We start from the raw sequence: 27,358 nt of genomic DNA, 5'->3' as shown, positions 1-27,358 counted from the left end.
CATATCTTGTGTGCTTTTTTCCAGGAGTGACAAGTCATTAAGGCGGTGAAGTGCTGAGTTCACTGGGAAATTTCTGCTTCAGATAAAGTTTTAAATACATTTTTGCACAAAATGAATTTTGGATTTTGGCCTCCATTTACACTTACATTGAAAGCACTGAAGGGGATCTTTTAACAGTCAGTATGAACAAGAGGAATGATTTCAGCGAGGAAAACTTCTTTCAGTGTTTATAAGGGCACATAACTGTTGTTTTAAGACTGACTTGAAAAATTGTGAACCTATCTTTTAACAGCTGATCCTCCCTCCGGGACAGCAGGTGGCGTTAACGTGCGGTATGTTGACGTCGTGACTCAAACAACACAAGAAGAAGAAGAACAGCGGACTGTCTGGTGGTTTATGTTTTGCCTCTTTTGCCTGTGATCTGATGCTGAACGCAAATTTGAGCGCCATTTTTTACCACATAATTTTGCTTTAATGAGAAGATAAAGACTTGAACGGCCTCGGTTGTTCACCTTCTCCCCGATATGTCTGCGGCGATGCTGAGGTAAAAACTGTGGACTGAACTGCGGCTGTTTACTAGCAAGTATAAGAGCTCGCTATTAGCTTAGCAACAGGCTAGATTAGCTGCATCAGCCAGCAGACAGATTTAAACCATTACATAATTATATTTAAGTTAGCTACTAACTTAAACTCAGTATTGTTTACAGAGCTACCATAGCATGTAAGGTTATGTGGATTTGAAAATCATATTTCCATGACTTCTCGGAGCTAATTGAAGCTAGCTTTTGCTAACGACACATTAAAGATAATGTAACGTTACTGAGCTGAACGCAGACTAACGTAGATCATAATATGCTGTCAGGTCACATATTCAGTACACAATATCCTAGATACAAATCGACATTTAGTTTGGTACATGTTGTTAAAATGAATCCAATGTTATTCAGCAGACCTGTAATAAAACCCACCTTCGTGAAGGTTGTAATATTCACCTTTGTGGTCATTTTGGAGGCTGTAGTTCGCAGTGCTGTTGAGTTTGTAATACTTTATTCTGAGAGGTGTTTCTAATATTTTGTCTATCCCGTGTATATTACTTTGTGTAGACTATATAAACACTTATACAACAGCATGACGCTTTGCAGATTAGCATTAAACTACAGCCTCCAAAATGACCACAAAGATGAATCAAGACCACTCTTCAACAAAAACTGAACATTATAACCTTGAAGGAAATTGGATTTATTGTAAGCCTGTTGTGTTATATTGCATTAGTTTGATCTAAGGGCTGCCTAATAAATTGGCAACTGAGTGTAAAACTGAAGTGTGGCTGCATGGATGTTTAAGCTCAAATCCCAAATATCCTCCACCTGTTGACAACAAACGATGTTAAAAAAGTACTGTATTCTTCTCCCAAGCTGCTGCAGTAAGTGCTGCAAGGCTTGGATGAATAAAACCCACCTGGCCATCATGCAGCCTATGTAGGTGGGTCCCCTGAAGGCTAGATTGAGCCAGTACTTTTTCCCAAACTGAGATGTTGCAGCCTCATAGATATGTTCATGTTTCGTCTTCTCAATGTCTAAGATAGTGATTCAAAAGTTCACCATTAGTAAGTTGCCCTCAAAGTCAACTCATGATACCAGAGTTGTAATGTTTCACTACAAGACATTATGATCAACTGGCCCTACGGTGGCTTTTTCATTGGTCTAGTTGATGTTACAGACTCATATGATGATGAATAAACTACCTGGACACAAATCACATATTTCTAGATTTTTCAATCGCACAAATGCTCCTTTAAACAATTGATCAGTGCACAGCGGACTGTGGAATACTGAGGCTTTCAAAGGGCAGGATGTGTCCTGCAAATTGGGTCAAAAGGCAGCTACATTTCTTTCTTTGAAATGAGATAGTCTTGTTGGGTTTCATTCATCTCTCTTTCTGGGGAGCTGAAACATGATACTTTCTTTCCATATCTTAAAGTAAATAAATTGTAATGGACAGTAAAAGTCTCAGGCGATAACAGTTGATTCTCCCAAATTGGCTTTGCACTACTTATGTTACCAAAACAAAGTGAATTAATAAGGCTTTTTAACCACAAATTGATAAATTAGGTTGCAATTTCTAACTGACAAGTTCACCACAATTGTGCTTTTTTCCCCCTCTTGACTGTAGCACCACTAGCAGCAAGTTGAATGTATTGGTCAACAAACTGCACGAGTACTTGGCTCATTCCACCATCGAGGACAGCAATGGCACACCATCCTCAGTGGATCCTGATGGTACAGTTTCTGACTAATCTAATTAATGAGTGACTGAAAAATGCACATTATGTTTACATGTTTTACAGCATTTTTGTTCAATGTGTGAATTTTGGTGAATTGATCTTCTGTTCACAGGTCTTACAAACACGGGGTTTCCTGAGAGAAATTCAACAGGTCATCCTGCATCAGAGGTAACTGACATCAAAAACACTTTTCTGGCTATTCAACACCATAACTCAGGAACAGAAGGGGAGATTGTGACCATATTTCACATTTGGTTAGGTACTGATCTGGTGACACTAATCATGGTGCCCAGCTTGAAACTGTGGTGATTGTTTAGATCTTCTGTACTGCCGGGTTGAAGATGTGTGTGAAGCATCCATGTGTTTGAATTTGTAGCTTATTTGCATTTTGCTTGTACTCTTATGCTCTTATCCTTCCTCTTTACTTCCCCTCCCTGGATGACAACCAGGACAGGGGGCCTCCCGTTCCTCTGGTAGTCCAACACGAGCTCATTGGTTTTGCTGATATTGAGCTTCAGGTGATTATTGTTACACTATGTGACGAAGCTCTCTATCAGTCCTCTGCACTCCTTTAGGAATAGTCTCTAAGTGAAGACAGCATGTTTCTCACTGGAAATTATTCACTGGAATCTTACATGTCAGTATAGTGATAACTTCCATTTGCCAAAAAATACACTTAATACCTTTTTTATTAAATTCCTCTAAAATCTTCACTACAAATATTATATGAGTCTGAACAGACATGGATGTAACCTGCAACTTGACTGGTTGGTGGAGGCGTACAACCACAAGGCAGTGTTTCTAGTTAGCTCTGCTTCTTTTCATTACTGTCCAATGTGGTGTTTAGTCACAGCTCTTTAAAATAAAGCAGGAGCAAACCAAACAGGAGATTTAGTCATAAATGACATTAAACAGTCTTCGTTTGATGCAAAACTTGCATCAGATAAGTGAATAACTTCTTTTCTTAATGTTTAGTAGTGAACTGATGACTAACTCCCATAAAGAAACATACCAGTGAATAACACATTCCCAGTAGTCTCAGTTTTAATGCAGTAATGATGTCTAAAAGTCTATAAGAAGCCATGTGAAGCTGTAAGAGGCAAGTTAAATTACTGCTTCAAATATAAGAAAAAGCCATCTTAAACAGTCTTAAAACAATAATCTTCCTTTTGCAGTTTTCTTGTTTTTTTCCAATAATGAGTAAAAATCTGCCAGCTTGGTAAGGCTTTTTCCAGCTGCAGCTGGTTTTTAGTTTGGACCATTTAACATTTCTTTTTCACCACTGTTCAGTAGGGAGCCAAGGAGGTTTTGCTGGTGCAGTAGTTGCGCAGGCCTATGTTTTCAATGCTTTTGAAGTCCATTTATAAATACAATGCATTTATAAACTGAAAAAGCCTCATTTCAAGTCCTTGCCTATCCTATAAACTAGTGAAAAGTCAACTTCAAAAAGCCTCCCTCATGCCAAGATGGTAGATTTTTGCCACTTTTTGGGTTACGGTCTTAACAAAGGGAATGAGAAGAAACAAAGGGCAAATAATTAAATACATTATAAATTGTTTGAAAGAAATGCACTTAATGATTGTTTTCTTTCTCTGCTTAATTTTGAATGACTTTGAATCAAAGGTACATAATTTATGGCAATAATACAGGAAGGAAGAGTAAAAATGAATATCTGATTCCTCTCAGCTGATTAGCTCTCTTCACAGCCATAAAGGCAGCAGGTTGTTTTGCCATCTAATTTGAGTGATGTGCAGTGTCAATGTGTAATAACACATGTTATATCCACTATAGTCCACATGGATTAAAGCGCAACAAGTGCCAGACTGTTGCAGAATAACTACAGTAACATCTATGCTCTCGTACATGTTACACAAGTTAGTTATATTATGGTTTTGTATACAGATTAATAGTAGTGTTGGAGATGATGTCATTCTTAATAGAAGATGACTAGCTGTAATGAATTGCGTGATATGGCAGAACCGAATCATGTCCGTTGCTTAGATTCGGTCCCAACCCGTTTCCATGTGCCCCGTGCACGTCTTGTCACAAAAGTGCCAAAAGGTGCTCTTGCGTTTGCCTCCAGAGTGAATTAAAGTCAGTGCTTGCTTAATGAAATTGCTCTCCACCTGAAAGTATCCATTGATAGAGGGTAGATGACTCAGTACACCTTTTCCGGCTATGTAGATGTGCTGTATTATTTCAGTGGTCTTGCTCAGTGTTTTGATGTATGCCAAATGATCATTATCAACACCACTGCACAGCTGTTAGCAACTTGGATTGTGGAGAATAGGCCGGAAAGATCCATGGATTCACGTTCTTACTTTGTTCCAATGTTGGCAGCAGCATGTTAAAACAGAAACACATCATGTCTTGATTTAGCGTTTTTTTTTTTCTAACTCAGTTCATTCTTTCAGTTTTGATAAATGTTCCCACTTTAGCCTCATCTTTATGTTTTTAGTTGACAGAAATATAATCCAACATTGTCTTTTGAAGTTCCAGCCCACTGCTGAGAGATTCAACCAGACGTTCGCTTCAATAGCTCCTTCTTGCATGTCACTATAAGCGTTTGTAGACTTACAGTCTTGTCATTCTCTCATGGTCTCTGGCATTAACGAGTAGTTTCTGAATATTAGTTTAACTCCCTGGAGTGTTAGTATCCATACGCTCAAATCATTTAGTATTCTAGGGAAATGGTATTCCTGTCTACTAACGTTTTATTCACATGACTCACAGTTTTCTGCATAAATGAGTAATATATTAGCTGTCCTCTTTGGAACATTACTGTGTTGGTTTCAACATCCAAAGCGTCACTGATTACCAGGAATAACTAAACTAATTATCTTCCTTTGCAGGCAGGAGTGGATACCAGATACTCCAGGAGGTGAGTTGGCATTTCATTTATACCCCGCGAGCATCAATAAAGCGCCACAGTGTCACACATCAGTGTTTTCCATTTAGTGTCAGTAATTGGAGGTCAGCCTAGATGTATGGAGACCCAACTGTGCAAAGTTAAGTTTCTGGAATCCGATGGGTCCTAATAATGCATGAAACTAGAGGGTGATGCAATTACAGCTTTCTAACAGTCAGATTTAATGTTTAAATATATAACAGAGCCAGTTGCTGAAAATATCTAGAACTACAGCGTAGGGCTGGGTGATATGGCTATCAATATCGTTAATATTGATACGTATGATATGAATGAAGTTTTTGAACTTCAGAGTTCTTTTAAACTTAAAATTCGTATAGGTTTTTCCTTTAAGTGGATTCAGAATGTGAAAAATTACCAAGAATGGTTTGAGCTGCAAACCAAATTAACTCTAATAAAGAAATTTTACAGAAATAAACTTAAATCTTCTCAATGTAAACTCTGTTGTGCAATAGCCTTCAAGCATTACAGGACACTAAAGGACACTTACACAAACTTGGTCTCCAAAAGTGCAAAGTCAGAACACACTTTGCTTTTGTTTCAGCTCTCAGGTCGATTACTTTCATTAGCTTCTTGAATCAGGCCTTTCGCAAAGAAAAAAGCAACAGCGTGTGTTATGTTTGTGTGTCTTTTTGCTTTGCTTTGTGGTGAAATGCTAGAAAATGCAGACAGGACAGTTCAGTTTGTTGCCGGGACTTTTCTCTGAGCAGCTCGCTGCTCGTTCCAGGCGACGAGTTTGCTGGTGGTTGTGACTGTAAACACACTCTGTGTCCACTATTGGGTGACAGTGTTTTGAGTGATGGGACACGTTTGTAGTATTTCCTGTTTTAGTTGGTGAATGTTTTTGGTAGTTTATAATATAAGCTCCACTTAGTTGCGATTGGTCTTTAAGTACCGCCAGGCCATTAATCTTCTTCTTACCTTGTTTATCCACAATATCTCCTTTGTTTACGGTTGATGTTGCTATCTTTGGCTACACTTGAAATTTCCTCTGAAGGAGCGCTCATGTCTTTCATTACTCTCTCGTATAATCAAAACAGTAGCATGTGGTTTGTTCAGCTAAGTCAACCAACCGTGCTGTGGGCTGTTTAAAATACTGCCATATGATTGGTTACAAGTAGCTGTGTTCCTGTGATTTGATAGGCTGTTGTGCATTTTCAGGCAATGTTTCCTATCAACAGTTATTAGTTTCTAATTTTCTAAGTTTTGTTTAAATTTTATATCGCGATGATTGTATATATTGTTTATATTGCCCAGCCCTACTACAGCGTCTGTAATACATTGGACTAATGATAAACATAATTTTTGCTTATTAAAGCTGCAGCTTGTCTGCGGTGGCACAAAAACTAGAGAAAGCTTGAAACAGAACTCTCAATAATGAGTTGAAAGGACTTTTACAATGTCGTTAGTTTATAGTAGGTTTATAATTCCCGTAACTGGTAGTAATGATAATCAGTAATCCCTGCCTCCTCTTCCAATGTCAAAGCAAACTGCCAGACTGTGGGAAATGTCACTAATATCTGTGATTTAAATCTTTCCTCTTTCACTGATATTACAGAAAACCCTCTGTTGTTATAAAGCACTCTGGACTGGATGAATCTGGGGACTCAAATGGAAGTGAGGACATGGAGTTACCAGTCAATGCAAATGGTCAACTTGATATCAATAGATTGCCAAAAGGTGGGTCTTAAAGTTTCCCAATGCTGCTTTGACCGCTGCCTTATAGCAAACAAAGTGCAGTGCATATCATGTCAGTTGTTGATTGGTGTCCATTGTGTTCTGTCTACTCTTGCAGAAGAATTTATGTTTCTGTTGAAGTTTTTGCTTCAGGTTAAAATCTGTCAACCTTTTGCTAAGTGTGTTGTCCACTGTCTTTGCTTAGTTGTTAAGTATCTGTATGTACTGATTTCAAAACTTGAGAATACATGTATGTTGATGCAGTCATTATAAATGTGCGTTTTGTCTTATACTATCTATTGGACATAAAAAGTATTCTGGTCTGTCCTCAGATTTACGTTATAATTACATATTTAATAATGATAGAATAATATAATAATGGCGTTATGCTTTGTGATATTTAGGCACTGTGCTCGTCCGGCCTGAACCTGTTGAAAATGGAAGAGATGACTTCAGGGGTCCAGAGTTTCGCAGCCGGAAATCCAGTGTACTGCGTAAAGAGTTTTCAAGAAGACGTGGAGGTCAGTCACCACCGGTGGATATTATTGTGAAATTTTACACCACTTAATGATGATTTAGGCAGCCATTACTTCAATTATCAACATAATAGAACCTAATAATGGTCACATTGGCCAATTTAGCAACAAATGAAACAAAAAGGAGGCACATCCGTTGATGAACTTTTGGCCAAAAGATGCACAGAGTGACAAATCCAGTCCAGCAGTCAAAGCAAGCTAAAAAACATTCACCTCACTTCGTGTCTAAATGCAGCTGGCTCACGTATTTAATTGTGAGCGAGATCACTGACGAAAAGCTGTTCCAAGTGCTTCACTCCCTCTGTATTGATTACGCCAAGTTTTTGTATTCCAACCAGTACTATTGCTTATGGAAATCTTACTAGGGGGACGTGGTGGATTTAAGGGGGATTCTCACACTTTTTAAACAATCCATCAAGCCATATTAACAATCATTTTGTAGCTAATGACAGTGGTGTGCTTTCATAGGAGTTGAACACATGGGGATTGTCAGTTGCACCGCATGTGGCCGACAAGTTAACCACTTCCAGAGAGATTCCTTGTATCGGCATCCAGCTCTGAAAGTACTTATTTGCAAGGTGAGTCAACTTATTGATATGTCAGAAATGATTCCTCTACCTTTAGAAGGTTATTGAGATTTATTGCACCATTATGTGTGACCTTTAAGTCAGTATTTATGAACATGTACAGCTCTCCAACAGTCAGAAACCTTATAACATTACCTCACATGCATGTTGAAATCAAAATGTAAAATCTTGTGTTTGCGTGGAAACGTAAAAGCAAAATATTATTATTATTATTATTATTATTGTTATGCAAACAAATGTAAAAATTCAGAGGTATCTGACTGTAAACTAAAGTAAGTGGGCTCTTTAGCCACTAAGCTCCTGTTTACACCTGGTATTAACATCCGTCTCAAGTGATCCGATCACAAGTGGACAGCTTTAACTACGTCTGTTTACACCTCGTATTAACATCCGTCTCCACATGTGTCCTGAGTGACCACTTGTGATCCAATCTCACTTCCCCTCTCTATATGCAAATAAATATGGACATCATTTCCATTTTCAAAAAGCAAATTTGTTCGTTATTAACCAGACCAGGGTCTGCTACCGTCCAAAGCTGTGTTCAACAGAGAGAGAGAGAGAGAGTTATGCAGCGATCTCCCCGCAGCTCTCCATTCAGAGACACTATGCGCATTTACGCACAAGACACAACAACATAACTTCATTGATTATTTAAATCTCCGACACACTGACAGCATCGGTCAGGATCTAATGTTAATTAATGTTCTGTGTTCTTCTACACATCCAAAGCAGCCGTCCTCCTGATAAATCCTGAGCTCATTATGTCGAGCAGCGCAGCAAAAATAAAAACTGTAGTTATCAACCAGGACAGAGGAAACGTCCAGCAACGTTTAGCTTCTGAAATATTTTGTTAGACAGACAAGCGAAAAATTAATGGTTTAATATCTGTTCTAATTGTCGATTTGAAGAGGAAAACCGGTCAGGGGAACAGAAAAACAGCAAAAAACAGGATGTAGGTCATGTTTTTAACTCACATGAAAAACAAAATTATTAGTTTATCCTGTTATCAAACTAGTTGAACAGCTTTGGACGGAGGGTCCTGTGTCTAGTCTGCCAGAAAATAGAGGACGTCAGTTGAGTAGGCGGTCCTTCAATGTGGCCCAAGACGCATTGCGTTTACACTGCTAAATGAATGTGGCCACATGTGGCCCAGACCACCTCCGAATGTGGTCTGAGTGATCGGATCTCAATCCATCTTCAATGCGTCTTGAGTGTGTTTACACCTGTACTTAGAGCTGTCCACTTGTGATCGGATCACCCGAGACTGATGTTAATACCAGGTGTAAACAGGGCCTAAGTTATTGGCATTTCCTAAACGGATAATATATGTATATGCACCATGCTAAGTTGGTAACTGTTTGGCTGTTTGGATCAATCTGATTGACATTATTTAAATGCTTGATTTAAAGAAACAACAATCATTTACACAGCAGTTAATGTTTCATCATCATCAGGGTAATTCTTTGAGTGTTTCTAATATACTTAACATCCAAGCTGTCTGTAATTCCTCAGTTTGATGTTTTGTTTTGTCAGTCTTGCTACAAGTATTACTTAAGTGATGACATCAGTAAGGATGGCGACGGAATGGACGAGCAGTGCAGGTAGGATCTGTTGTATTTAATATTTAAACTGATATACAAACATTTTCTTTCACTTAGTTTGTAATAAGCGTTTATTTACTCTTGATTATTCTTTCCTCATGCAGATGGTGTGCTGAAGGAGGCAACTTGATCTGTTGTGACTTCTGCAGTAATGCTTTCTGCAAGAAATGTATTCTCAGAAATCTGGGAAGGAAGGAGCTGTCTGGCATCTTGGAAAGCAAATGGTACTGCTATGTCTGTAGCCCGGAGCCCCTTTTTGACCTAGTGATGGCCTGTGACAGCGTCCTGGAGAGCATGGAGCGTATGTGGCATCAGCAGCGCAAGAGGAACCGAGCAGAGCCGGAAAAATCTGAACTTTATGACATTCTGCCACACTTACCACAAAACATTCCTTTGGATAAATGGGATCACTCTGGTATGGATGGTAATGTGGTGTTCAACTATAACACACTGCAGATTTCCAAGGATACTACCAAAAAGGCCAAACATTTAGTGGACTCAACAAACACCTTAAACCGAACTTTTGTCAGTTTCATTCATTCTGTGACGAGGAACAAACAAACGCCCGGTGTTCGCAGTCTGTATCTGAAGTCTTTTTTGTCGGTGGTAAAGGGCTTGCGGAAATCTCTCGCGGCCCTCGAGGATAGCCTGAAGGAAGAATTTAACGACTTGGATGTCTTGAACTGTTGGGAAAAGTTACTTTGTGACGAGTTCGACGCGCAGCCTGTAACGGAAGCAGACGCCGAGCTGGACATGGCTGATGAAAGATGCTTGAGCGAGCTGCAGAAGTTGGCGGCCGAACATTCGGAAGATGACGATTCTGACTCTAAGGGCTACGGAGACGGGAGAGGTGTGGATTCATCTTCACGGAAAGTCAGAAAGAGGGCGCAAAAGATTGGCCTGAAGCCGTCTGAAAGTGGGGTCAACATGACTAAAAAACTAGTGGTGAAGCTCACACCTGTACTTGTGGAACAGGAGTCATCCTCCAACGCGCCGAAGACGGAGACAGACATGCATATCAAGGATAAGAAGTTAGAGGGAAAAGATTTATCAGAAGATGAAGAGTCAGGTGTGGCGTGTGCTAAAGCCGACAGCAAGATGAGCAACGACAATTCGAATGCATCTCTGCCTCTAGAAGAGGAACAAGGTAACAGACGGTCTCCTCGCTTGAAGACCACACCTTTGCGTCGACCGAGCGACGTCAAGGCCAAACCTTCTCTTTCAACAGCGGACAGTGACAGTGACTCGGACCCCGAGGAGACTCCCAGCACAGTACCAGCCAAAAACACTGAAGAACAAAGTCTAAGCAGAGCAAGAGACGACTCGGACTCAGACGAAGTCCCCGCAGCTCTGCTGGAGCGAGCGGCTATGACGCAAAGCTCTGACGAACCCCAGAGCGACGAGGACGGTGGCAAAGCGTCAACTAAGGTGGCCAAGAAATGTCTCTTTTGGCTCACCAAGAACACCCCGATCTCACCGGAGAAGATTCGCCGTAAACGCAAGATGCTGGACCGTTCCCCCGACTCTGACTCGAGTGACAGAAGAGTCAAGGCTCGGAGGGAAAGCGAGACAGATTCCTCTAGCGACGATCAAGACTCGCAGAAGAAAATACAACACTTGGTTACGCTGAGGTCAATGGGGAAGCCTCACCTCGTCAAAAGAGAGGAGGAAGGTGCGGCCAGAAAGCAGGGGAGGATACAGGCCAGGAAGACGAAGACTAAATCTCGTCAGGAAGCAACGGAGTCGTCGTCCTCATCGAGCGAAGACGAACACGATGACGACTCTGGGAGTGACGGAGATGATCAGAAGATGAAGCCAATCACCGAAGACGTGGCCTTACTGGGGGCGGCAGGCTTCCACCAATCATCCGGTGAGTCTTGGACTGGATGTTTATGTATTTCACAGCTTTCACTAAAAAAACCTCCAGCTTGAGTGAGATGATCTTGTTAATGTTTGTTCTGTAATGCTGGAAAAAGTCCCTCTCCTCCCAAAAGTGTGTTTTGTTTATTGCGTCACATGGACGTTGGACCCGCTCTGTGCAGAATGATTTACTGTGCAGAGTTTGACACTAGAAGGATTTTTTTCATCTGCTGAAAGGGGAGAAAGTTTCTCTCTTCTTACTGTTTGTTCAGACAGAACGCAAAACGAATTTCAGACACGGCACGATCGACAAAGTCAAAGGAAAGACGTGATTTGACACAAATTTGGTTTGCAAATTGAAACAATGATGCGTCCATGCGAGATGAAAATGTTCAGCCAAATGTTCAGCCAAAAAATGTGAGTGTATCCCGGAGCTTTGTGAATCTTCTACATAGAAAGATGAGAGTTAAAGGAGAGAGATGTCTGGCTGGAAATAACAGGAAGAAGTGCAATCTTTGGTGAATTCAGTCAGAGTGTGATATGAATAAAAACACACAAACACCCCATTTGACTAGCACAGATCTGTTACTAGCTAGTTTGCAGCTAATGTACAGTTGTTGGGGTTTTTTTTTTTGGCTGTTTGGAGCACATGAACAAACCATCCAGTGGTCAAATATGGGCGCAGGTGAAAATTTGCTTTGCTTTCTGTCTGAAAACTACTTTAAAGCTGAGTTTAGAACATTTACATATGAGCAACTTGCAGAAGTGTGATGTGGAAAATTGAAACCACACACACACACCCACAGTCTGTCAAATAGTTAAACCTTTGAAATAAAAGATATAAACACACATTACAATATAATAATTGCTGCCATTTTCACAAAAAAAGAAAGGAGTGCTCTGATACTGGCAAGATTCATGTTGGTAAGATTTACTCAGAACACAAGATAACCTGTAAAGTACTTATCAAGCACTGGTTGTCTCAGGGGGATTTTTGTGGCTAATGAGTTGCACAGAGGACATGCTGTGACCTAACGGTCTGCATATTGGTTGTCATGGGATAATAAATACAAGGTCATTTCTTTTGGCATGTCAGTATACCGCAGCTTGCAGCGCACCTGTTCTTTGAGAAAAAGATGTTATTTATCTGCTGAAACAGCAAGACGTTCTTAATTAAACAATTTATGTTTCAAATTTCTTGTTTTTGCAGGAGATGAGGAGCAATCTGGGCCCTCGTGGGCAGCAGAAGATGATGATGATCAAGAAAATAGGTATGGTTCTAAAAGCCCGGATGTAGAATTTGTAAAACACCATAGGTGTGGAAGAAAGGCTGCAACTTCGAACCCTGATCTCTGCGCAAAATCTAGCAACACCCATGTCATCAAGACTCAGTTGCAATCTATTCAAACACGACCAAAACGTAGCTGCAGTAGAGCCCCAGCAATCAAATACACATTTTAGAGGCACTGGGCCCACATCGTGATGCAGTGAGACTGAACTGTGCTTAAAACAGGCTTGTGAATAATGAGCAGCATATTCAGCTTTTCTGTTATTATTAAGTGTTCAACCAGTATACATGTAAATGCTAGAGATACGTTTTTATAAAAAATGTTATTATTTCTTATACCATACTAGTATTCTCTTCCTGGCATACCAAGCTTATCCAAAAGGGAAAACCTTGTTGGCCGTCTGAAAAGAGGTCTGAGTACGAATGGAAGTGATGTTGCCTTAAAAAAAATGTTAATGTATTAAGATTTTGAGTGATAATATTTTAACCTATGAAGAAAGTCCAGTCTACTGTTCTGTGTTGTTACAGAATGCACAAACTAAACACTTGTTGTACTCTGTTGAGTAGCACTTATAATGGAAGTAAATTGAATATTGTTATTTACAGGTGAAGTATAAAGTTTGATACTTGCCCGCCACCTTATCTGCACACGTTTACATTTAAAAAAAAAAACAAATTTGTAATTTGTTTTCAATCTCTATTAACTGAGCAACATTTTGTGTTTACATATGGAAGGCAAGGCTTGCAAGTTGCAAGCGTTGTTAAAAACTTTAATGCTTCACCTTCAAAACCATCTTTTTTGATTTTCTGTCGTAATTTAACCCTTAATGGGTCACAGTTATGTTATGACAGTTTCATTTTTTCTATAAATATGATAAGATGGCTTAAAAAAAAAAGTTAAATTTCCTTCCTGTTAAATTCTGGCCACAAATATATTTTATATAATATATATTTTATCTTCTACCAAACATGACTTGAGCTTAACTGCCTTCTCATGAGTGGGCTTTTATTGTGTTGAAGCATCTTTAGTGACTAATCACACAGTACTATAAACAGAAAACGGAAGATTATTTTCCATTGCTGACACGTTTTCTGCAAATCATAGTCGACAAAAGAGTCAATAGTTGCAATTTGTGGTGCATGTCAATTGACATTCCTTATTTGATTGTTTAAATTATGCTTAGTTTGTAGTTATAGATTTAAGGCATCAACATAAAGGCTCTGGATTTTGCACTTGACACTTGAAACCATGATGAATAATAAATTTTATTGTGATATAATACTTTATAACCTGGTATTTAGTCTGTCTTTTTTAAAAAACTAGTTGACACACAAGCTACTTCTCAAAAAAAAGATTTACTGCAGCTCAAGAAACTGCAAATAACATCCCTGCTGGCCACTGACACACCAACAACTAACATTTATTGAATTTATTTTGGCTTGTTATTATTAACAGACAGTTAGATTGTGTGTGCGTGTATATGTATGTATGTATATAATATATATAATATATATATATAATGATTTCTGCAGCCTAGGTGTAGGCTGAAGCTACAGCTTATTGTGCCCTCCCTTTTTACAACACATTTATTTTACATCAAGAAGTGACATCAAACAACAATCAGAGCAGACACTATGCAAGATTGACAGCTGGATGCTTTGAGTGCTTATGTGCGCTATTGAAATGAAGTCAGAACATCTGAAGCGTTCAGTGTATTACCGGCTTCATTGACTGTGTCAAGAGTCTCAAGTTAAAAGTTAAAATAACAAAAGACCCAGCTGCTGTTTTTCCCCAGAATCATCTCAATACTAAGACGACGTTAGTCCCGTTGTAAGTCTTGATGGGTGGAGCTGTTCAGCTTTCCTGTCGTTGATATTATCGCTGCTGCTATTCTCTTTACACATCTGTGCATCAGTGGACTCAGGTCTTGTCTGTATCTCTTAATGTTATATTTAAAATACGGATACATGTGGTCAAAGTGCTGCTGGAGCTAGAGAACATGTACTTTATATAATAGTGTTTAGACAGCTGGGATGTCTTTTTCAGGTTATGTGTCCCCTACCAAAAAAAGTTGTATACCTATGCTTTCACACTTTAATATGTTGTCTCACTCAAATTACAAAGACATATTTCTCCACTCGCTGTACCTGTAGTGATATCTATCCATTCACACAATCTCTGTTTTATGTGCTGAGGTTTTGAGATATCAGACTGGGAGATGTTTGACACCACCCCGGTACAATGGAGGTGAATGACATTTCATTATTTCTGTTCAAGGCCAAGCCCTGAGGAACAGCGCACCCATTGCCAAGACTGGAAGTCATGTGACGTACTCTGACCCAGAAAGGCTTTTCCCCATACGCAGCCATTACAAAATACGCAGCTGTATAACAGTGAAGAAATTACTCTGTATAATTTACAGTTTAAACCATTAGTGCCAAAAAAAAAAAAAAAGGCATGAAAAGCTGTATCAACATATTATTTTCTTGCCTTTCATGTGTGTACGGGCAGTTGGCCAGCTCAGCCAGGGGAAGCCTCAGCTTTGCGGGTGCTGCAGTACACAGCATGCGCCCAGTGAGCAGTGAATGTCACCATTTTGGAGCACAGTATCCGGCTCTCATAGTACATTCATGCTCAAAAAGCACTGAAGAATGACATTTGAATAACTCATCCTTCCAGAGACAGTGTCCTGGTTAATCAAAAATCATTTACAGACCTTAACAGCTTTTATTTTCGGGACCATACCAGTGTTTTTGTATGTTTTACCCCACTTTCTATGCACAGAGTATACATTACTGCTGACCATTTTCTAAAGCATACTGTAGCTTCTATTCAAACTTGCAGACTTGAACCCTGCTTGACAGGCGAACAAGCGGTCGTTTTTTTTCCCTCAAGTAAAAACAATTTGTGTTAAAAACATTGCAGGTCAGTGCTTTTTTTTAAACTGTCGGTTAGAACGTATATCTGAGAATCGAGAGTGGGCTGTGAAACAACAACCATTATAAATGCAAGAAGCCAACAAATTCTCTTTATGCTTTTAATGTAATCCATGTTTGTTTCTTATGTTTTTTCCAGGTTGGATTTTCTGACAGCACAGCAGTGATTGCAGTGTTGTTAGGCAACAAACTCTTAAATCTGGGATATTGTAGCCAGCACCAATTGTTTTGTTTTTTTTTGTCTCGAAAGTCTGTTTTCAGCTGCAGCGATAGGTCAACTTTAGACTACGATCTTTAGAAAAATGGTCGGCGGAAATGTAAAGTTTACGTTGTTTGTGGTTAGTGGGCTAAAGCATGAAAAATACTTTCACTGTTGTTCCTTAGAAATCCACTCAGCGTGTGATCAACAGTGGCCAAACTGCTGTGTGGCAGTATTTTAATTTTCTTCAGTGTTTTTCTGCTTTTTTCTGTTTAGTCCTTCCCAGTTGAAAATATGTCATGAGAGATCTGAGGCTCTGGTCTGTTGATGCTGCTGCTGTCTGACGCTGCCTGCAGATACTGTAATACCTCTTTGACAAACTCTCGCTGGATGTGGAATTTAATGGCAGTGAGAATGACAGCTGTCCTGTGTCCAGTGACCCTGCGACACGCTTAGATCGAGGTTGGACCTGTGTACGCATTGCACGGTTTTTGGAGAGAACGCATCTTATCGTGGATAATTATTGGTCAGCCCGTGTTGGAGAAAGCGTGTTGAACACAGTTAATGTAGAAAAGGCAACTAATTGTATGTAATAATGAGTGTTCAAAACACTATATGGTATTAAAAACCATAAACTATTAGACATTTTAAAACATGTTTATCACAAACTGTATCAGATTATGTACATAATGACCTACAGATATTCTCACTTTTGAAATTTGACTCCTCCAGAGTATAAACAGCTTAAAACAGTTGCAATAACATTTTCATTCTTAGTAAATAAGTATGTACAGACTTTGAAATTTGCTGTTTATGTGTTCTACATGTTTTTCTCCACTTTAAGACAAGATTAATTTGCTGATAGTACCAGAGGAGACTCTGTGTTTGTGTTCAAAATCTGAAGGAGAGTCATTCTGTGCACATCACGTAGGTGCGAGGCTATTAAAAAAAGCAGCATCAGTGAGAAGAGTAGTAATGCCTGCACACTTCATGCCACAAAATATGACCTGACAAAGATCTGAGTAGGATTGTGGAAACGTTTGTTTTAATACAAATGGAAAAAAAAAAAAAGTAGTAACGCCTGCACACTTATTCTAAGCCATCGGATCTGTCAGGTCAAAACATTTTGACCTACTCGATCAAAGACAACGTTTCGATCTTTGGATCAAAATTCCCATAGCTCCTTAACTCTTAACTGTCATGGCTTAACACTCTTGGATGAACTAGAGATCAACTGTATTTTTTTTTTTTTTCCGCTGCAAAAATGTTTGTGTTAGACTCAAGCAAGCAAAAAAACATTGTAGGAAAAAAAAGAGAAAAAAATCTCTCCACACAAAGTGGAATACACTCTGAATATCTTTCTGTTTTTACTGGAATCTGTGAAGAATACTTGTTGTTTGTAATAAATTTTTACTCTTTCAAACATCTCTGTCTCATTTGATCTTTTTATACTATTATTTTAAATGTATGTCTTCCGGTGTTTGTGGCCGTACGCTTGAATTGGTCTATGACTTGACTAACGGAGCTTTATATTGCCTTATCTGGAGTTTGGTATTGACACATAGGGTGGATTAACCAGAAGTGACTCACTAAAGATATTTGATCATAATTATAGTTCATTTATTTTTAAGGCTGAGAGCTCACGGACTATTGGCACCTATTAGATTAGTATTTAGTCCAACTGTCATTACATTTTCATGTGATTTTGGCTTAAAATATATCAGACTGAAGACGATGTTACTGATCACAAAATGAACTTCAGGCACCTTTTCCTTCTCTTCTATTTCTGAAAGAATCGCTAAGAAAATACTTTTGGCCCAAATCAAAGCCAACTACTCCTCGGGTGATGATATCTCATCGGATGATGAAGCGCAGGAGGATGAATCTGAGTCGGAGGGTGACGAGGTTAAACAAACCAATGAGGATAATGGAACTGATGAAAATGGTAAGTAAGACTTTTAAAGTAGCACATTTTTAGCCCTTTTTTTCTTGTGCATCTTTATATAAGCACAAGTTTAAGCACCCTAATTAATCATTAACATGAATTTTATATTTTCATTTAAAACAAAAGATACGGGTTGGGGAATTTTTCTATTTGTCCCTGGGTTATGCATAGTAGTTATAAATTCTGCTGCAGGGGAAGACTTGGCTTCAGGGTCGTCTGACTCTGGGTCAGAAGGGCCCAAATCCAGGCACCACCTGCTCCGCCGCAAACTCACCCTAGATGAGGGAACATCAGGTGACAAGGCAGCAGCAGCAGAGAGTGAAGCAGGGAAGCAGGAGAGCAAGAAAAAGGCCGGCGGCAAACACCTGAGCAGTAAGGATACGTCTGGTGTGACAAACTGATTGGTCTGAAGAGGGAATACGCACCTTTCTCTAATGTATGATTTCATCCTGTCCAGCTGATAGTGAAAGTGATGGTGAGTTAGAGCTGGAGGACCTCGGAATGAGTGAGGAGCTGAGTCAGTCAGAGGATGAGGCCGATGAAGAAAAGCTTAAAAGGTAGAGTCATTTAAAGCTGCCGTTGATAACATCAAAAACAACAAGGTTAGGAAAATAATCCAGTTTATTCTAATTTTACTTCATTTTTTGTTTGTTGTGCCTAAAAGATAAATGTCAATCTACCCAGACTTGACTGGATACACTGAGAAATATATTCATGTGACTTGCTTAAGGAACAGCTACCAGTACTACAATAATAATGATAATAAATACAGCATAAATAACATAAACTCACTCAAGATTGACTTTCAAAGTTTTAATTGCATTACTGATCTAATTGATTATGTTCAGATGTTTATAATATTGGTATATGTGCATTGTGTGAGGCCAGGAGCATTACCATGAAATCATTTAATTAAACACAGATTTGCATTGGACCACATTTTTACACTGAATAATTAACTTTGTGATACCTTCACACTGCGGTTAGAAAATATTTTACAAAAAACAGAAAATTTGTCTGAAGTAAAGACCTTCCTGTCTGTCATAATAGCAAGTTTAAACTCTAATAATGCATCACATTTTGTTAGCCTGTCTTTTGTTTTTTATTTTCTACATAAAAGCTCATGAACAGTTGTCAGATACAATGAATGTTGTGGACTATTAAGTGCAGTATTTACTTATATGAGGTGGTGGTGAAAGTATAAATGAATACTGCAGTATCAGCACTTCAGTTTTCATACTTAAGTGTGTATATGTACATATTTATTATTATTAATAATATTTTTAATTCTGATACTCTTTTCAGCTCCAGATTATCCACTAAAGTGAAGGAACCACTACGTAGTTACGAAAAAAAGAAACAAGTGCCTTGCATTTGGTTGTCTGACTCCAGCATTGAAAAGGTAGCAGTTGATGACTTGTTTATTATTCTTATCGTTCTGCTCATCTGGCGAGGAAAAGGGCTGCGTTGTCTAGTGGTCACACCGCTTGTTGTATCTTCCCATATTTGAGCAGAGCGATCGAGAGGATGCAGATGACAAGACCGGCGACAGTAAAGGCACCCCCAAAGGACGCAAAAAGATCCGCAAAATCATCGAAGATGTGAATCTGCGTGCCGAGACCCAGGAAGCGCTGAGAGAGGAGGAGGAGAGGTGCAAACGGTTGGCGGACAGGGAGCAACAGATGGAGGACAGGAGAGTGGTACTGTATACACAGCAGATCAAATGGGTTGATGATGTTTAGTTTAACACAGAATGTGAAACAATTAACGACAAAAAGCTCGGTACTAAGAAGTTGTGAAACATCTTGGAAAGCATCATCAGTTTGGGAGTTTTCTAAGTGGAGGAGCATTCAGAAAAAACACTGACTGTATGGCATTGTTTTCCAGATCATTGATGTAGAGAATGAGTCGTGTCCCGTCACCACCAAGCTGGTCCTGGATCAGGATGAGGAGACTAAGGAGCCCTTTCTTCAGGTGCACAGGAACCTGGTGACAAGACTGAAGCCTCACCAGGTGGACGGTTAGTATGCGCTCTCTTTTTCACTTACACCGAGGCGGATGTTGCTCAATACGTTTGGATTGTGCTTCTTCAAACACTGTGTCTGACACCTCGAGTATCTGAGAAAAAAAGTCTGAAATTATGAGCTGTTGGATACCAATTAATCCACAAAATGTGAAGTTGTCTGCCTGGATTCAATGAGAAAATTGTGACTCAAGTATTGGTCAGATTTTTTGAGCAGAAACTAATGAAGGTTTTTACAAATCTCACATCTTAGCTTTGTATTTCCATTTCATTTTCTGTTCAGACAAAACTTACTGTTTTCTTTCTCTTTATACTCCAACAGGTGTCCAGTTTATTTGGGACAGTTGTTGTGAGTCTGTGAAGAAGGCCAACTCTTCTCTTGGATCAGGCTGTATACTTGCACACTGCATGGGCCTGGGAAAGACTCTTCAGGTATAGAGAGACATACTTCTGCTTCCATTCATCTTGGACAAAGACATACAAAAAACATTTCAAGACCAAACATTTTGTCCAAGTGTGTGATGAAAAGTTGGTTCAGTTTCCCCCTCAACTTGGTGTTTGACTGTTTTTATTGTTTTCTTTGTTTGAGAGGGGCTTTATTGTTTGCAGTCTATCTTCTATCGCTTTCTTATTCATAGTTAGTGTTATTTTATAGGTGGTAACGTTCCTCCACACGGTGCTGCTGTCAGAGAACCTGAAATTCAGAACGGCTCTGGTCATGTGTCCTCTTAATACTGTCCTCAACTGGGTCAGCGAGTTCAAGAAATGGCAAGACAACATGGGAGAAGATAAAGTTAAAGTAATGTGTATTTTTTTTGCTTCAGATATGTCTCATCCTTTACCAGATGTGTACAAACACATGTCCATATGTGATTATTGTGTAAACACACTGAATATATTTCAGGTTACAGAACTGGTTACGAAAAAGAGTCTTCCAGAACGACTCAGCGCTCTGCAGAGGTGGCAGACTGCTGGAGGTGTTATGATAATGGGATACGAAATGTACCGCAACCTGTCACTTGGCCAGAAAATCAAGAATGAGCAGTGGAAGAAAGAGTTTAAAAGCATGCTGGTGGATCCAGGTAATGTAAATGTACAGTAATAGTAACAATAGTAACAAGATACTACTAAAAAAAGTCATTGCTTTCCTCATTGAAACTGTTGTGAGCTGTAGTTGTTTTCTCTCCTGCGTTTTTCTTTTTTCAGGTCCAGACTTTGTGGTTTGTGATGAAGGGCACATCCTGCGCAATGAAGCGTCCAACATCTCCAAAGCATCGAATGCCATCAAGACCCGACGAAGAGTCGTGTTGACGGGCACACCGCTGCAGAACAACCTGGTTGAGTGTAAGTCTGAGACGGAAACCAGAGTATTTGTAGATTGTTTTGATCTTTCGCCACTATCCCAGTTCATATATTTACTGTTTGTTGATTAGGTTTATGGAAGCAGTTTGACTGTAGTGATGTATGTTTATTTAGGTGTAGGTGTCTAGACATACAGTATATATGGGACCAACAGGGCTACTTGAAGACATCAGTCAGTATTTCTAAATGTTTAAAAAAACAAGTCAAAGACAATCCAACATCGCTGTACTATAATAAAATCTGCTTCACTTTTAGATATAAGTGGGTTTTGGCACAATGTTTTGACAGACGTTTCAGTTTGTAATGAAATTCTTCATATCAATACAACATATTTTGTTCCCACAGACCACTGCATGGTCAATTTCATCAAGAAGAATCTTCTGGGCTCACTGGGCGAATTCAGAAACCGATTTATCAACCCCATACAGAACGGCCAGTGTGCCGACTCCACACCAAAAGACGTGCGAATCATGAAGAAGCGTGCACATGTCCTTCATGCCATGTTGGGTGGATGTGTGCAGGTAAAAAAAACAAAAAACAACCCAAAACAAACTAATATCAGTTGCAGGATGTCTGTTCATGTTCATGTACAGTTTGGTTTTATATTTTAGCTCTAAAAATTCTGATTTGTCTTTTCACAGAGAAGAGATTACTCAGAGTTGACTCAGTTTCTACCTCCAAAGCACGAATACGTGGTGGCAGTGAGGGTGTCCCCGCTTCAGTATAAGTTGTACCGCTACTACCTCGACCACGTTACTGGTAAGACTCTATCTTCACATTTATTTCTGTAAGCAGTGTAGATATACAGTAATTATAGAAGAACATATATGCTGAAGAGAAAATGGTGTTTTCCTCAGAATTAAAGGTGTTGCTCTTTCTCTTTTTTTCCCCATTTTGTAGTTTATTCATAGAAAATGATAGTGAACTCACACTGCGAACAGTTGCTCAGTGATAACTTTACTATTAATTAATGAAAGGCTGATTTATGATCATTACCAGCCAGTGTGTTTCATTGAAATGTTCGACTACGTTAAGCAGATGTTTGTTTTTCCAGGTGTGGGCTCCATGACTAACAGAGCAAAGATGAGGACGGGAGCAAACTTGTTCAAGGACTTTCAGGTGCTCGGCAGAATTTGGACTCATCCCTGGTGCCTTCAGCTCAGCTACATCAGCAAAGAAAACAAAGTAAAATGACAAAATCATCTTGAGTCGATTCCTCATTAGTGTTTTAAAATGTGAATCAACACTTAACTGGATTTTAATTACAGGGTTACTTTGGAAAGAGGAATCAAGTTAAAGCTGCTGCTCTGCTGAGAAATGAGGAATCCACTGTGACTAAGATGTGAGGCCTCCGTAATCCTACTCTGCCTAAACAAATCACAGTCGCTTCATTTGTATCTTATTAAAGCTTTTGTGCTGCTGGTGTCTAATAAATATATATAAATATTCAGACTGTGAGACCTTCTGTGCTCCACTTAGACTGCAGCTTTCCCAGTCTTATTTTCTTCTTCTTCTTTTTCTGCCTGATGTAGAGGACTAAGCGAGAACAAAGACAAAGAAGTGAATGTTGACAACAGTATGGCGCTCACTGTTGACGTGGTCAAAGACGCTCCAGCAGCAGGAGGTACTGAGACTCCGTGCGTCAGTCTTTAAATCCAACACTGAAGCTTGCAAAGTATGAACTCATGTTTGTCCCATGTTACATTCTTTGCAGGGGAGAGAGCGTCCATCAGCTCGAGGCCTCAGAGTCCAGGTGAGGGCTGGTTCAAGAATCTGCTGTCTCCAAGTGATGCCAAAATCCTGGAGCACTCAGGGAAGATGGTGCTCTTATTTGAGATCCTCAGAATGGCCGAAGACCTGGAGGACAAAGTGTATGTGTCTTTTCTCAGCTGAAACTAGTTTGAACACTGAAACATTGTGAGTTTTCTACTGAGATGCTGACTGGACTCTTAACAAAATCCATTTTTGCATTCTTAGGCTTGTGTTCAGTCAATCGTTGCTCTCATTAGACTTAATTGAGGATTTCCTCGCAGCTTCTCACCATGCCAGAGATTCATCACTCAAAGGTATAAGGAAATATTTATTCATTAAAAATATGTCTTACTTCCCTGTTGATACTATATTTTTGATTTTTTGTGCTTCCTTGTTCTCACAGCGGGCAGCTGGATTAAAAATGTCGATTACTTTCGTCTTGATGGTTCCACCAACGCTGTATTGAGGATGAAATGGGCAGATCAGTTCAATAATCCTGCCAATGTCCGGTACAGATGATCTTACTTTTACATCTTCATATATTGATCATATTGGAGTAAGGTTAGAGAAGAAAGTTTTTCCTCTGATTGTATTTTATCGATCTCTATCCTTAGCGGCAGATTGTTTCTCATCTCGACGAGAGCGGGCTCACTCGGCATCAACCTGGTTGCCGCCAACAGGGTGATTATCTTCGACGCTTCGTGGAATCCCTCATATGACATACAGAGCATATACAGGGTGTATCGCTTTGGTCAGCTCAAACAAGTGTTTGTTTACCGCTTCTTGGCTCAGGTGAGTTCACCGGTCTTCATTCAGTATCACCTAAAATGTGTTAAGTCAACAGTATTGGTGAAAAGCATTACCTCATGTACAGTAGCAGACATGTTTTGGTGCTGCCCTCCAATGTGATGAATACTCAGAAGTGTCGTGTGTGTTTTGGGGACACAATGTCGGGTTTCTTGAGCTGCAGTATGTATCTGTGGTTCTCAACTCGGGGTCAATAAGTCACAAGATACATTTTCGATGATTATTTTATTGATAAGTGAAATAGGAACAAAGACACTCCTATTCTGTGACTTTCCTATAATCTTTGTTTTTTTATCTTGAGAAATACTGGATAGTTTTGTTTTTATTGACAGTAAATATTCTAATGAAACAATCTGAGATATTTAGAGTGAAAATCACTCTTTGGTGGAGACGTGCAACTTATGATGAGAAGTCATAAGTGCTTCATTTTAAGGGGTCACATACTGGAAACCACTAAGTTCTGCATATGTTAGGTCTTAATATTAAGAATATAATGACTAAAAAAGAGTGAAGGTTTAACATTGATGGATGACTGCTGGAAGTTTTTAATGTTTTTAATGAATCCTGATTGATAATTTGCCTGAATATTTAAATTCATGAACAGTTTTTCACAGGAAACATAAAATAAGGTGTTCTGACATCGATCTCTTGATCTTGACTGAACCTTATTGCTGTTAATTTTCATCTCCAGGGCACCATGGAGGAGAAGATCTACGATCGTCAGGTGACTAAGCAGTCTTTGTCGTACCGAGTGGTGGATCAGCAACAGATTGAGAGGCACTTCACCCTTTCTGAACTGACTGAACTTTACATATTTGAGCCAGACCTGCTGGATGACCCCAACTCAAAGAAAAGCAAGAGAACCACCTCTGTTTTACCAAAGGTGAGACTTTCTTTTGCTTTGATGCCACCAAAATATGACACATAGCTGTCTGGCAAAAGCTTATACTGTATAATTTTCACATATGGCGTGACTTTTTGTGCCTTCCTTCTTTTTAGGATAACGTCCTGGCGATGCTATTAGAAACCTGTAAAGACCAGATAGTGAGCTGCCACGAGCACGAATCTCTGCTGGACCATAAACAAGAGGAGGAGCTCAGCGAAGCAGAACGCAAAGCTGCCTGGGCCGAGTACGAGGCCGAGGTAAAGAGCTGAACACTGCAAAGAATAAATTATCATGAGCAGCAGTATGTACGGCTTACTAGTGATGTTTTACATGATGATTGTGATGTGCTCACCGTATGTAAATGTGTCTTTTGTGTTTTCAGTCAAACATAGCCACCCCCTCGGTGAGCTCGAGCCAGAACGCCTTGGATGGAAAGACCAATGAAGAGCTATTGGTATAAATAAATAAATAACTTTCTAAAATCTTTGCTAAAAATTGCTACTGGTGCTGTTTGTATTTAATAGTGATACATGATAAATGTTCTTTGCAGAAACTGCTTAACAGGACCAGAACAGATGTATCAGTGGCCTTTCTGTCAATGCAGAGGATCACGACTCACACCATCGACGCCTACATGTTGCAGCTGGTGAGTGACGTGATGGTCTCGTGATAATGTGGTGAATAAAGCTACAAGTATTGAAAACTACTTGAAAAAGGAGATTTAAGTCCGACACCAAAAAAATGTTTTTTTAAATATACAGCATAGATAATCATGAATGGATGTTTTCTGGATTATGTTGTTATACTACAATGAGGAGTTTTCAGTGTAGAGACTGTAGAGTCGTGTTATTCTTTAGGTGAAATAATCATGTCTACATTTTCTCACATTCACCGGGTGAGAAGAGCAGCAGCGTTTGCACTGGTGTTTCTCAGCTTTTCATGATGAAGTAGAGCCAAATTATTCAGCATTAATGTTACTGAGCAGATTACTTGCTTTACTAGCCAATACTGATAAATAGCTACTGTGATAGAAAATAAATGAGTTGCTTATTAATGGATCAAATTAACAGACAAGAATATAAAGTAGTTCTGCTCATTGATTTGAATCATTTCCCACAGTGGTCTGATACAACCGGAGGTATTAAAGGGAACACTAACATGGTATAAAGGAATAAACAGAAATAAGATCAAATAAGATCATTTCATGGTAAACATCATCATATCATTCAACTCTACCTCCACTAATGGAAAAAAGTAGAACAAATTCAAAGTAGCCATAGCAATCAAATAGCATCTCCATAGTTTAAATATAAGTATAGTATTAGTATAGTATAGTACAATATAGTATAAGTATCAATTCATTGAGCATGTGAGAATTCAAGAATTCAAAGTGAAGTTGGTCAGATGTATCATAACACATTACAGAAAACAGAAGATGCAAATGGACCAGTTAATAATGATAATAATTAATTAGTTAATAGTTCGTAATATCCTGTGTATGTATGTATGTATGTAATCGTTAATTTATTCATGTTACAGCGGCAACAATATCCCAACCTGCCCGAGCCAGAGGTTAGACAGAAGGCCGAACTGTGGAGACAGTCTGATGAGAAGGAGCTGGGACGCAGACGGGCCTTTTATCAAGACATCCTCGAAAAGCAACACTCAGTAAGTCCTGATCTGGTTTTACACATTTGTGAGTGTGTCTGTGTGTGTGCGCGTGCGTGTGTGTGTGTAGCGTATAGAGTCATTCTCATGTTTCAATAACATTCCTCGACAGCTCACCCTCCATATCCAGGCCATGCTGAACAGTCGCAGGACTCAACTGATGCAGACGACCGCGACCACTGCGAACCAGCAAGGGCAGACATGAACAAGAAAACCATGTTGTGGTTGAAAAAGAAAGCGATGCCTTTTGTTCTTCATCACATAATAGTGACCTTATTCTACCACTGTTCTACCAGTCATATGTTTATATAAGAACGAGGATGCACTGAGTACCAAGAGCAACATAACAGCAGTATGTTACGATGTTAAGGAACAATTTTTTCATTCCTTTTGGATTTTTAAGTGTCATTTATAAGAGCGATGTTCAGATGCACCAATAGTTTTGTTTTTTTAAACACTGAGCACTTTAACTTAAACCAGATGTGAAGTTAAGTTACCTTATAAAGTTTGCAAAAACTGGACTACTTCGCCAGCTGCTTCATACTATCTATACTACATAATAGTTTGGTGTCAAGCCATCAGTTTGATGGATATCACACTGGAAATTTACTGTATGTGCCTTACTATTAGTATGTTTTGCTACCAGTTGCTAAGATTATGTAATTAAATATGATTCTTGTAGTTTTGTTTGTATCTAAGTTTTTGTAACATCAATAAGATTCTGGAGCTGAAAATGTACTAACACCTAGCACTAGCTTGCAGTTTTATATCTCTTCTCTGTTTTTACAAAAAAAAAACCCTTAAATTGACCAGTCTGACATATGATCTTGTGCATTTTTCGTGCACCTTGCCACAGTTTCAAAGTCTGTTTAGTGCTGAGTTAACTTTCCTCGTGACATAAACCAACAGAAGGCCTTCATGTCTCCCTCTCGAGTATCAGTAGAAACAGAGCGCAGCTGTTCAGACGCTGAGGTGTTCCCCTGAGAGAACGGCTCCATGCTCTCAAGTTTATTTGTTAAT

At 39.2% G+C, this 27,358-nt stretch overlaps 1 protein-coding gene across 1 annotated transcript; it reads left to right on the top strand.

Annotated features, from left to right (window-relative positions):
* Positions 1-349: 349 nt before the first annotated feature.
* LOC121909675 (transcriptional regulator ATRX-like) lies at positions 350-27,019 on the top strand. Its single transcript, XM_042430236.1, has 35 exons — positions 350-544; positions 2,173-2,279; positions 2,397-2,452; positions 5,137-5,165; positions 6,769-6,890; positions 7,292-7,408; positions 7,892-8,001; positions 9,544-9,611; positions 9,716-11,481; positions 12,682-12,742; positions 17,689-17,840; positions 18,033-18,212; positions 18,298-18,397; positions 19,146-19,242; positions 19,355-19,540; positions 19,728-19,860; positions 20,186-20,295; positions 20,519-20,662; positions 20,768-20,945; positions 21,070-21,207; positions 21,571-21,746; positions 21,867-21,984; positions 22,280-22,410; positions 22,494-22,567; positions 22,758-22,849; positions 22,940-23,096; positions 23,203-23,291; positions 23,381-23,486; positions 23,592-23,769; positions 24,476-24,667; positions 24,784-24,927; positions 25,053-25,124; positions 25,221-25,316; positions 26,210-26,338; positions 26,451-27,019. The coding sequence occupies exons 1-35, from the start codon at positions 525-527 to the stop codon at positions 26,541-26,543; spliced, it is 5,721 nt and encodes a 1,906-aa protein (XP_042286170.1). The 5' UTR covers positions 350-524; the 3' UTR covers positions 26,544-27,019.
* Positions 27,020-27,358: the final 339 nt, after the last annotated feature.

Source organism: Thunnus maccoyii, chromosome 13, assembly GCF_910596095.1.
Source record: "Thunnus maccoyii chromosome 13, fThuMac1.1, whole genome shotgun sequence".
Lineage (NCBI taxonomy): Eukaryota > Metazoa > Chordata > Actinopteri > Scombriformes > Scombridae > Thunnus > Thunnus maccoyii.
This window is presented reverse-complemented; position numbering and strand designations above follow the sequence as displayed.